This window comes from Rhinopithecus roxellana, chromosome 2 (genome assembly GCF_007565055.1).
Source record: "Rhinopithecus roxellana isolate Shanxi Qingling chromosome 2, ASM756505v1, whole genome shotgun sequence".
NCBI classification, from domain to species: domain Eukaryota; kingdom Metazoa; phylum Chordata; class Mammalia; order Primates; family Cercopithecidae; genus Rhinopithecus; species Rhinopithecus roxellana.
Window position 1 is genome coordinate 18,087,576 of NC_044550.1, and position 13,194 is coordinate 18,100,769.

Below are 13,194 nucleotides of genomic sequence, written 5' to 3' on the forward strand. Positions count from 1 at the left end.
GATTAAGTGGTATCCAATACAAGAGAAAATTTTTTAGTATCATGGGAGAGAGAAGTCTTAGGGCAAGAGCTGGGCAACAGGCACTGAGTCCGTATTTTCTTAAAACGTCGGAAAGCCCAGGAAAGATGTCTCTAGGAAAGAAAAATGGAGCTGACCACTTATTTGAACTTTTTCAAACAGTAGAAAATTATATTGTAGAGCATTTTACAGAGCTTTTGGGTAGGGAACGACTTAGATGTTAAAAAAACAAGCAGATATCCAGCACTCTTCCCTCGGCTGTGAACAGTATATACAAAGCCATGAGAAAAGATGGGAAAAGGTAAGATAGTGTATAAATGTGCATAAAAAGCCAAAAGCTCTTTTCTCCTAGTAGAAAGATAATAAATAATGTCTCATATTTACAAATCAAGAGATATCAATATACATTCATCATATAGAAAAACAGATTTTCAGGAAGTAAACCAATGAATTGAACAGTATTGACTTTGGTACACAGATTTTCTTTCAGGGGTGTGGCAGTGTGTACAAAAAAAGGGGCTTTTAATATAATTGCTTACCTTTTAGCATTATTTGAATTTTAAAGCTGATTACCTATAATATTGTTGTATGAAAGTTTTAAAAGAGGGGAACAAGAGTACACAGGTGGGACTAGCCTGCTTCTCTGTCTAAGGTATCTATAGTTAAGAATCCTTCTTCGAAAAGCAACGCCAGAGATAATGATTGGGCTGGGGCAAGTTTAGAGATCATTCAGTTCAACCTTCTCCTTTTACAGGTGGAGAATTTGAGGCTACGAGAAAATAAGAGTCACCTAGCAAGTTAATGTGGGAGCGAGGTCTAGAAGTCCAGTCAGTGACTTCCTGTTTACTTCCCATATCTAAAGAAAAGAGTAAATAGAGCATAGAGAACTAAAAAAAGAAGTTTGATTTGAAGTCAGACAGATTGAGTTTAAATTTTGGCTCTTTGTTAAAAAAAACTTAACAGTTATTTCTCTTACTTGGAACAATATTGACCAGTTTTTGTTTAAGGACTATTTGCTTGTTTTTGTTTGTGTGTTCACATCTCTTGCTCATTTTACTCTCACGTTATTGGGCTTTTTCTTTCTTTTTAGAAGTTTGTTATATATTAAGGATATAAATCTTTTGTTTGTGTTGTAAGTTGTCCGTCTTTTCCCTACTTTGTCATTTGTCTTTTTACTTATGGTTTGGTTTTCTGCCAGTCTCTACTAAAAATACAAAAATTAGCTGGGTGTGGTGGCAGGCACCTGTAATCCCAGCTACTTGGGAGGCTGAGGCAGGAGAATTGCTTGAACTCGGGAAGCAGAGGTTGCAGGGAGTCGAGATCACACCATTGCACTCCAGCCTGGGTGACGAGCAAAACTGCATCTCAAAAATAAATAAATAAAAATAAATTTTATTTTGTCAGATTTATTAATCTTACCCCTTATTGCATGTAGATTTTTAGCTTAGTTAGGCATCACATCCCATTCCCCTTGGTTGTGCAGGAATTTACTCATATTTATTGCATTTTAAATCTCTAATGCATTCAAAATTTATTTCTCATGTGTGATGAGAGGAAAAGATCTAAGTTTTAGGTTTTTATATGGCTATCTGGTTAACCAAACATTACTTATTAAAAAGTCCATCTTTTCTCTCTGGTTTGAAATACCGCCTTTATTGTATGATAAATTTCCATATCAAATGGTTTTTTTGGTCTATATCTCTCTTCATTATTTGCCTGTTATTTCTGAGTTTCATTTGATAACAGTGAAAACTAGGAGTATGTGATGCAGTAAAACCTTTTATTAGTAGACAATTACTACATTATCTATAAACTATTGTGTAAATAGTTATTCAAGTTACTTATTTTCTTTAAATGAATGAAATAAACTCACTTTTTTGCATATAGTGAAAGGAATGTGAACCTAAGTAAAGAGAGACTTATAAAAGTAAATTGTCTAAACTCTTTTTTGCTTAGAGCCTGAACAGGGTTTTGTAGAGAAGCTGTCTGATGCATGAGGTCAGGCTTTGAGGTCAGTCTCCTGCCCCTCAGTAGCTGTTTTGTTGTGGGCAAGTTCTTAATTTCCCAAGACTTCATTTCCTCACATCTAAATTGGCGATAATAAAGTCTTTCAGGGATGTTGTGAGCATAGTTCTGAGTGCCATCACCCCACATAGCATAGTGGCAGCACATAAACACTCAGTAAATGTCAGTTTGCTTTCCCTCCAGGGGAAGATGTGTCTATAATTTTTACTATGAAATTTTTCTCCAACTAGACATGAAAATAAGGATTAGCCTGTTTTTTACTCTGAAAAGCTGACTAAAAGGAGCATATGAGAAATCAAGGTTATTTACTTTCCCAATTCCCTGTAGTTGTTGCTGCCTTTACTGGATACCAGCCTTCCTAGGCTGTTTTCAGAGTGAAACAGGAAAGGTGGGATGACAGCAACATGGAGATTGTTGACTTCTTTGTGGCTCATGTAAGTCTAGAAGGAGGAGGAGGAATTCAGGAGGACAATTAAGAACAGAGATCAATGGGTGCAGCACACCAACATGGCACATGTATACATATGTAACAAACCTGTACGTTGTGCACACGTACCCTAGAACTTAAAGTATAATAATAAATAAATAAATAGATAAATAAAAAAGAACAAAGATCTTGCTTTCCTCTTCCTGATAGAATATTGTTTTTAGCTTTCCAGTTCAAAAGAGGCATCTGACTTACAATATTTTACGTTCGCTGGGCGCGGTGGCTCACGCTGTAATCCCAGCACTGTGGGAGACTGAGGTCGGGAGTTCAAGACCAGCCTGACCAACATGGTGGAACCCCATCTCTACTAATAATACAAAATTAGCCAGGCGTGGTGGCACATGCTGCAATCCCAGCTACTCGGGAGGCTGAGGCAGAAGAATCGCTTGAACCCGGGAGGCGGAGATTGCAGTGAGCCAAGATTGTGCCATCGCACTCCAGCCTGGGCAACGAGCAAAACTCTGTCTCAAAAAAAAAAAAAAAAAGATTACTTTCTAAAATTACAGAAAATCTCCTCTTTACCCTAAGAGCCCCTTCCTACCCTGAGGTTGGTGAGGGAAGATTATAATTTATTATAATTTATGTCTGTTCAGAATGAAATGGAGATGTGAGGTTTTTTTTGGTGTTGGTGTTTTTTGTTTGTTTGTTTTGCCAAAATCCAGTAAAGGTTATTCGTCTTTTAGAATCCCTACATCTGATTTTCATTCGGAGTCCTATTTAGGCTTTATTTGGCCTAAGAATTTTCATAATTATCTCATTTGTAGTAAGATTGTAGTAAGTATAGATACATTTAAGGATATGTGTTTTAAAAACACTTAGAAATCATTTTGAGTTATTTTTATGAGTTATAGAAGCCCCACTCATTATTCTAATTCATAATTTCATTCAATCCTTTTAAAATAAACTCATTGAAAATAGTTCCTGTAACTCATCATTCAATGTTAAGGATTGTTATTATGTGAAAACATCTTAAAAGGCACGACATGATATGACTCAATTAGTTTTAATACAGCCCCGATTAGATTATATTAGTGTGGCATTTGAGGAAGTGTTTTCAAATACATTTTTATTTAATTTTTACAACAGCATTGTGATATGTCAGTATTGTTAACCATCATTTATAGTTGAAGAGATTAAGGCCCAAAGAAGCTAAATTTTAAGTGGCTCAGGGTTACACAGCCAACCAGAGTAATAGACTCGAAATTCTCGTTTCGAATCCAGTGTTCCTGGAACGATGCTATAGTTTAGATATCCACTTGTGTTAATTTTTCCACACTAAAATTGCATCAGATTTTCCGTTGAATGAATCCTGTGCTTTATTTGCAATATTCCATGTGTAACCTTTCAAACTTGCTTAGTTTTTGTAATTAATTTATATGTGTAGCTAAGTAGTCCTTTGGTATGGCCAAATGAGAACTATTTAAAAGGCATGAAAATTGCACTGTGAGTTACGAGGGAACTTAGTGCTAAGGCCTGGTTTTATTTTCTAGGTAGCATTGCATGCTTGTGGAGTGGCAACAGACATGGTGATTGAGCACTGTATCAAAACACGGGCTTCCTTCATCACGTGCCCTTGCTGTTATGGTTTCATTCAGAACACCTCAAAGTTTAATTTTCCAAAAAGGTGAGAAATTTAGTGTTCTACCTAAGACACCACCATGGGTATAAGCCAGGACACAAAACTTGTTTGATATAAAGTTGCAGTGACTTCATTTTGAGCTCATTTTCTCTTTCCACAATGCCAAATATTGTTTATAAATTGTATAAGGAAGAGAAGAACTCCTTTATGTTTGTCCCTGATTTTTCCCCTGGATCCAGTTTTTGCTGAAATTTAGAAGCAAGGCTATCCAGGAGTCAGGCAACTAGAAGTCTATCGGCTTTAGCACTTCTCTCTGTATTTCTGAATAAATTTAAAACTAGAACCGTAATATCTATGAGAGGCAGTCAAGTACAGTAAAGTGTTTAGGACCTGGAAGTATAGTGCGTGGGGGAAAATACTAGCTCCTTATCATTTTATAAGGCAAATTACTTAAACTCTTTTTGCCTTAGTTTTCTCATCTACAAAATGAGGGTTATAATAATAACTACCTCAAAGTTTTTGTGAAAATTTAATATGTGTAAAGCCTTTAGAAGTGGCAATAATAGGTACTCAGTAAATATGAACTGTTGCTAATAATGGTAGTAATGTCACAGGATCCTTGGGGCGTCGCTTTGCCAGCTGGAACCTCTGTGGTTGGTGGCGCCTTTGCCTGAGTTTTGCTTGGGCCTACTGGGCTCATTCCGCTCACTCAGCCTGGAACGCTGCTCTTGGCTTGCACTACCAGCCCAGATCCCACACCTGCCAAGGATGAGTCAGGTACAGAGTGGTGAGGGGTACATGAATGAGCAAGCACAGGGTCCGGCCACTTCACACAGCCAGGCATGCTGGCTGCTGTGGGGCAGGCATCTCCAGGCACCAGCATGGGTGCTGGCTCCCTGCAAGGCTGCAGCTGGACCAGGTGTACTGCAAGCAGCTTCCACTGTGAGCACTAGGGAACACGGTGGCAACCAGAAGCTTGGAAACGCCAGGAGCCACAGAGCCCCTCAGAGGGTGTCACAGCCCTGGCTCAGGGAACTCCTATGTCTGGGTTCCCCGAAGGGCTGCATCTCTTCTCTCCTCATGCTTGCAACATGGCGAGTGGGTATATTTGGGGGCAAGGGGGCATGTCAGCCCTGTTTGTGTTACAACTCTTAGTCCTGCCATTTGGCAGTTCCTGAGTTCTTGTCCCAAATCCAGGAGGAATGAGGTACACAGACAATTGGAGGATGAGCAAGGCAAAGGTGCTTTATTGAGCAACAGTACAGCTCTCAGGAGATACAAAGTGGGTAGCTCCTCTCCACAGACAGTCACCCCAATGTCTGCTCAGCTCTCAGCCGAGAGGAGACCCACAGAGGGTAGCTTCTCTCCATAGGCAGATCATCCCAATGTCTACTCAGCTCTCAGATGGAAGGAGACCCACAGTGGGTAGCTGCTGTCTGCAGGCAGGTCATCTCATCTCATCTCATCTCATCTCATCTCATCTCATCTCATCTCATCTCATCTCATCTCATCTCATCTCATCTCATCTCATCTCATCTCATCTCATCTCATCTCATCTCATCTCATCTCATCTCTGCAACCCTCAGCAGAGAAGAGATCCAGAGTGGGTAGCTTCTTTCTGCAGGCAAGTCATCCATTGTCTGCCCAAGTCTGGCAGAGTCTGGGGTTTTTATGGACTCCAGAGGGAAGGAAGCGCGTGCTGATTTGTCCATGGGTGGCCATGGGTGGACCTGGAAAAAGCACTATAAGTTTTCACTTTGGTCCACAGAGCTGGCAGCCTGGGCCCCAGCCTTCGGGCCATTCCTTGATTGATGGTGGGGCTTCACCAGGGACCTGCCCCCTTCTCCCTAGGAGCCTGTCTGTCTCCTGTTGCCATCAACCTACCATCCATGGTGCCCATGGCACCCAGGCTGTTTGTGCCAAGGGGTGCCTACAGGCCCATGTCAAGCTGCCCTCAGTCCCCCCTTGGCCTCCCTCTCATGCTCGTCAGTGCCCAAAGTCCAGAGGCGGCTGAGGCGGGGGTGGGGGCTGGCATGTCATCACCACCTTGAGTGCACACACATCTGGCCAGGTCACCACAGTGCCTGGGCTTGGCCTCAACGTTTGGTGACCTTTACAGTATGTTACTACCACTTCCCGTCTTTTTCACACCTATGTAGATTTACTGACATTTGTTGTCCCTTGTCCTTTGAACTGATCTCTTTAAGAAGTTTCTTTGTGAATAAGACCTATCTCAATCACCAAAAATAGAGTTGGGAATTTATAAATAGCATACTGTTTCTGCAGTACGTGGAAAGAAGTACTTGTTTCAAACAAATTGACACTAATAAATTTAGTATCAAATGTATAAGTCAATGTTTTTGAATGACTTAAGAGTGAAGGCTATAGCATTAATAAAAGACAATGTTTATGTAATATATGTTTATCTTTATTAGCTATGACAACAGTGATTTCCTGATGTATTAATCACGCCTTTTTAAATTTTCTGATGTTTTATTATTTGCTGATCCTGGAGAGACTGTTCCTCCCAGGGCTAGCCAATTCCTAGAGATAGTAAAGGTCTTATGAACAAGCATACCTTGCATAAGTAAACCAACCAACCCAGAGCCCTTACCCCACAACTACCTCCTTTATCAAACTCTTACTACTTCCAGACCACTATCCCCCCGCCCTACTACCCTAGGGCCAAATATCAAACAAGTAGGAACAGCACTATGCCTGAGTTCACTGATATTGTTCAAACTAGGCACTCTCAAAGCTGCTTACCTCACCTTTTTCTTCCCATGGAAACCTCTGCCTCCTGACCTATACTGGTGTTTCCCCATGTGGCCCTTCATCACATGGCGTGCCCCCTCTTCTTGGGAAACTGTGAGTAATAAAGTATCTTTTCATTGGCAGTCCTCTCCTGATCAGTTGCCTGTGCCACATCTGAATAACAGTAAAACCCACATGTTAAAACACCTGGATCTTAGTGTTCCCATGAGGGGTAGAGACAAAAAAAGTGCTTCTCTAACATTGTAAACAATCTGTGGAATAGATTTCTTAAAATTAATAACATATTGATGATATACTTTTCTATCTTTTTATAAAAACATTTCAAACTGGCATAGTTTTTACATTACCATAGCATTTTATACTTTTTACATACAAAGCCTATTTATATAATTTAGTTTCTTCAAGATTATTTTACTCTTAATATTTAGAATGATGACTAATTCTTTTTTTTTTTTTTCTATTTCAGTGAGCAATTCAAGAAAACTTTATCATACAAGGTAACCTTAAAAAGATCTAGATGTCATCCTAATACACTTTTTATTCTTTATATTTTTCCCTCTCATATTTCTAGTGGAGTAAATAATCTATAGTTATAATTGAATAACTCATGAATGTCTAATATGGGTTTCTTTTTCTCTTTCTTTTGCAAATCCAGATTAACTCTTCAAGTAGGTAACAAGATCTGTGAAGGGTCTGAGATTTTAACTCTACTCAGAGTCCAACAAGTTAGCCTGCCAGTGGATGCTGGCAGAAGATATGAGACCCCTAAGTCAGAGACAAAAGACAGTTTGTTGCTCATGGCAGTAGTGGTAGCCACAATAGCACTGTTTTCACACTGACTCTCTGCCACCCAATTCCCACAGGACAGAAGCAAATGGGCCAGGTAACACCTGCCCTTTATTCCAGGGGGAGATACTATATATTTTCCAAGGCTGTTTACTCTGCAAACGTGCTTGAAAAGATGATCTATAACAGAGGAAAATTCTTTTGTAAAAGGTCAGATAGTAAATATTTTAGACTATGCTGGCCACAACAAATCTCCAAGTATTCCTCTTCATTGTCCTTGACATTCTTATTGTTTTTGTTGTTCTTAGTTTACAACTCTTTAAAAATATAAAAACTTTCTTAACTCACAAGCCACACAAAAACTGGTCATAGGCTAGACTTGGCCTGTGGGCCAAACCTTGCTGACTACTGGTCTGGAACAACGACAGTCTGCTTGTAAAACATGAAGAAACACAAGAGACCCACAGAGAATTGTCTTCCAAAAGTAGTCAGAACACATATAGTTTTTAGTCACCAATCTGATCAAAACAGTTTCTAGCTTCGTAAACATCACCACTATCCACTTAACTGGTCAATAGCATGATATAATACAATTTAAGAAATGATAATATTTGAGAAAAATATATAAATAATTCCATTAGAAGTTGATAAATTCATTTGGATTCTTAGTTAATGGTACTTTTTGCACGGACTCACTAAAAACATAGACTCATTTTACATACCAGCTCCTATATTTTAGGACTTTTACTTTCTCTTCCGTCAAATAGTTGAAATATAGTGAGGTATAGTGACCTAAAAATGTTCATTGTTACCACCTCAGCAGCTGTATCTCCTTCATTCCTGCTTTATAACTCAAATGCCCACTTCCAACTCTGTCTCTTACCACCTTACGTGCTACTCACACCTTCCTCCCTTCCTACCAACCCCACACCCTGTACAAATATACACAGATATGGATGGGGAGAACCTTTAGTGTTCATGCTTTCAGCCAAAACCACCACATTGCTGGCCTTCGCCTACTAGATTAAAAGTTTACATATTTTAGGAAATATATGATTTTGGAGGAAACATTAGGACCCCAGAAACTTTATTTGCATAGCATTCAGAACATCTCACCTTTCTCTCACAAGGCTATGCCAATAAAGTAGAAAATAAACAGGTAAAACAGGCCAGGTGCAGTGGCTCATGCCTGTAATCCCAGCACTTTGGGAGGCCAAGGCAGGCGAATCACTTGAGAACAGAATTCAAGACCAGCCTGACGAACATGGTGAAACCCCATCTCTACTAAAAATACAAAAATTAGCTGGGCATGGTGACACACACCTGTAATCTCAACTACTCAGGACACTGAGGCATGAGAATTCCTTGAGACCAGGAGGCAGAGGTTGCAGTGAGCTGAGATTGTGCCATTGCCCTCCCACTCCAGCCCGGGTGACAGAGTGACACTCTGTCTCAAGAAAGAGAGAGGAGAGGAGAGGAGAGGAAGGAGAGGAGGAGAGGAAAAGAAAGTTCATGTCGCTAGGGAGTGCCGGAAAATCGGTGCTGGTCAGCTGCTGCAGCCCGACCAGAGAGAGCTGAAGCAGGGCGAGGCATCGCCTCACCTGGGAAGCGCAAGGGGGAAGGGAATCCCTTTTCCTAGCCAGGGGAACTGAGACACACAACACCTGGAGAATCGGGTAACTCGCACCCCAATATTGCGCTTTAAGCAAACGGGCACACCAGGAGAATATATCCCACACCTGGCCGGGAGGGTCCCACGCCCACCGAGCCTCCCTCATTGCTAACACAGCAGTCTGCGATCTAACCGCAAGGCAGCAGCGAGGCTGGGGGAGGGGCGCCCGCCATTGCTGAGGCTTAAGTAGGTAAACAAAGCCACTGGGAAGCTCGACTGGGTGGAGCTCACAGCAGCTCAAAGAAACCTGCCTGTCTCTGTAGATTCCACCTCTGGGGACAGGGCACAGCTAAACAACAACAACAAAAAAAGCAGCAGGAACCTCTGTAGACACAAACGACTCCGTCTGACAGCTTTGAAGAGAGCAGTGGATCTCCCCACACGGAGGATGAGATCTGAGAAGGGACAGACTGCCTGCTCAAGTGAGTCCCTGAGCCCTGAGTAGCCTAACTGGGAGACATCCCCCAGTAGGGGCAGTCTGACACCCCACACCTCACAGGGTGGAGTACACCCCTGAGAGGAAGCTTCCAAAGTAAGAATCAGACAGGTACACTCGCTGTTCAGCAATATTCTATCTTCTGCAACCTCTGCTGCTGATACCCAGGCAAACAGAGTCTGGAGTGGACCTCAAGCAATCTCCAACAGACCTGCAGCTGAGGGTCCTGACTGCTAGAAGGAAAACTATCAAACAGGAAGGACACCTATACCAAAACCTCATGAGTACGTCACCATCATCAAAGACCAGAGGCAGATAAAACCACAAAGATGGGGAAGAAGCAGGGCAGAAAAGCTGGAAATTCAAAAAATAAGAGCACATCTTCCCCTGCAAAGGAGCGCAGCCCATCGCCAGCAATGGATCAAAGCTGGTCAGAGAATGACTTTGACGTGATGACAGAAGAAGGCTTCAATCCATCAAACTTCTCAGAGCTAAAGGAGGAATTACGTACCCCGTGCAAAGAAACTAAAAATCTTGAAAAAAGAGTGGAAGAATTGACAGCTAGACTAATTAATGCAGAGAAGGTCATAAACGAATTGACAGAGATGAAAACCATGACACGAGAAATACGTGACAAATGCACAAGCTTCAGTAACCGACTCAATCAACTGGAAGAAAGAGTATCAGCGATTGAGGATCAAATGAATGAAATGAAGCGAGAAGAGAAACCAAAAGAAAAAAGAAGAAAAAGAAATGAACAAAGCCTGCAAGAAGTATGGGATTATGTAAAAAGACCAAATCTACGTCTGATTGGGGTGCCTGAAAGTGAGGGGGAAAATGGAACCAAGTTGGAAAGCACCCTTCAGGATATCATCCAGGAGAACTTCCCCAACCTAGTAGGGCAGGCCAACATTCAAATTCAGGAAATACAGAGAACGCCACAAAGATACTCCTCGAGAAGAGCAGCTCCAAGACACATAATTGCCAAATTCACCAAAGTTGAAATGAAGGAAAAGATCTTCAGGGCAGCCAGAGAGAAAGGTCGGGTTACCCACAAAGGGAAGCCCATCAGACTAACAGCAGATCTCGGCAGAAACTCTACAAGCCAGAAGAGAGTGGGGGCCAATATTCAACGTTCTTAAAGAAAAGAATTTTAAACCCAGAATTTCATATCCAGCCAAACTAAGTTTCATAAGTGAAGGAGAAATAAAATCCTTTACAGATAAGCAAATGCTTAGAGATTTTGTCACCACCAGGCCTGCCTTACAAGAGACCCTGAAGGAAGCCCTAAACATGGAAAGGAACAATTGGTACCAGCCATTGCAAAAACATGCCAAAATGTAAAGACCATCGATGCTAGGAACAAACTGCATCAACTAACGAGCAAAATCACCAGTTAATATCATAATGGCAGGATCAAGTTCACACATAACAATATTAACCTTAAATGTAAATGGACTAAATGCTCCAATTAAAAGACACAGACTGGCAAATTGGATAAAGAGTCAAGACCCATCAGTCTGCTGTATTCAGGAGACCCGTCTCACATGCAGAGACACACATAGGCTCAAAATAAAGGGATGGAGGAAGATCTACCAAGTAAATGGAGAACAAAAAAAAGCAGGGGTTGCAATCCTAGTCTCTGATAAAACAGACTTTAAACCATCAAAGATCAAAAGAGACAAAGAAGGCCATTACATAATGGTAAAGGGATCAATTCAACAGGAAGAGCTAACTATCCTAAATATATATGCACCCAATACAGGAGCACCCAGATTCATAAAGCAAGTCCTTAGAGACTTACAAAGAGACTTAGACTCCCATACAATAATAATGGGAGACTTCAACACTCCACTGTCAACATTAGACAGATCAACGAGACAGAAAGTTAACAAGGATATCCAGGAATTGAACTCATCTCTGCACCAATCGGACCTAATAGACGTCTCTAAAACTCTCCACCCCAAATCAACAGAATATACATTCTTCTCAGCACCACATCACACTTATTCCAAAATTGACCAGATAATTGGAAGTAAAGCACTCCTCAGCAAATGTAAAAGAACAGAAATTATAACAAACTGTCTCTCAGACCACAGTGCAATCAAACTAGAACTCAGGACTAAGAAACTCAATCAAAACCGCTCAACTACATGGAAACTGAACAACCTGCTCCTGAATGACTACTTGGGTACATAACGAAATGAAGGCAGAAATAAAGATGTTCTTTGAAACCAATGAGAACAAAGATACAACATACCAGAATCTCTGGGACACATTTAAAGCAGTGTGTAGAGGGAAATTTATAGCACTAAATGCCCACAAGAGAAAGCAGGAAAGATCTAAAATTGACACTCTAACATCACAATTAAAAGAACTAGAGAGGCAAGAGCAAACACATTCAAAAGCTAGCAGAAGGCAAGAAATAACTAAGTTCAGAGCAGAACTGAAGGACATAGAGACACAAAAAACCCTCCAAAAAAATCAATGAATCCAGGAGTTGGTTTTTTTGAAAAGATCAACAAAATTGACAGACCGCTAGCAAGACTAATAAAGAAGATAAGAGAGAGGAATCAAATGGACGCAATAAAAAATGATAAAGGGGATATCACCACCGACCCCACAGAAATACAAACTACCATCAGAGAATACGATAAACACCTCTATGCAAATCAACTAGAAAATCTAGAAGAAATGGATAATTTCCTGGACACTTACACTCTTCCAAGACCAAACCAGGAAAAAGTTGAATCCCTGAATAGACCAATAGCAGGTTCTTAAATTGAGGCAATATTTAATAGCCTACCAACCAAAAAAAGTCCAGGACCAGATGGATTCACAGCTGAATTCTACCAGAGGTACAAGGAGGAGCTGGTACCATTCCTTCTGAAACTACTCCAGTCACTAGAAAAAAAGGGAATCCTCCCTAAATCGTTTTATGAGGCCAACATCATCCTGATACCAAAGCCTGGCAGAGATACAACAACAAAAAAAGAGAATTTAAGACCAATATCCCAGATGAACATCGATGCAAAAATCCTCAATAAAATACTGGCAAACCGGATTCAGCAGCACATCAAAAAGCTTATCCACCATGATCAAGTGGGCTTCATCCCTGCGATGCAAGGCTGGTTCAACATTCACAAATCAATAAACGTAATCCAGCATATAAACAGAACCAAAGACAAGAACCACATGATTATCTCAATAGATGCAGAAAAGGCTTTTGACAAAATTCAACAGCCCTTCATGCTAAAAACGTTCAATAAATTCGGTATTGATGGAATGTACCTCAAAATAATAAGAGCTATTTATGACAAACCCACAGCCAATATCATACTGAATGGGCAAAAACTGGAAAAATTCCCTTTGAAAACTGGCACAAGACAGGGATGCCCTCTCTCACCACTCCTATT

The 13,194-nt window shown here is 40.8% G+C and overlaps 1 protein-coding gene across 2 annotated transcripts in view; it reads left to right on the top strand.

Annotated features, from left to right (window-relative positions):
• GSTCD (glutathione S-transferase C-terminal domain containing) overlaps window positions 1–13,194 on the top strand; it is a 137,628-nt gene that overhangs the window by 114,382 nt on the left and 10,052 nt on the right. For both annotated transcript variants that reach the window (XM_010371555.2, XM_030915874.1), the window contains 2 exons: window positions 4,021–4,154; window positions 7,351–7,381. In XM_010371555.2, coding sequence (XP_010369857.1) covers window positions 4,021–4,154; window positions 7,351–7,381 — 165 coding nt within the window. The remainder of the gene's footprint in view (window positions 1–4,020; window positions 4,155–7,350; window positions 7,382–13,194) is intronic.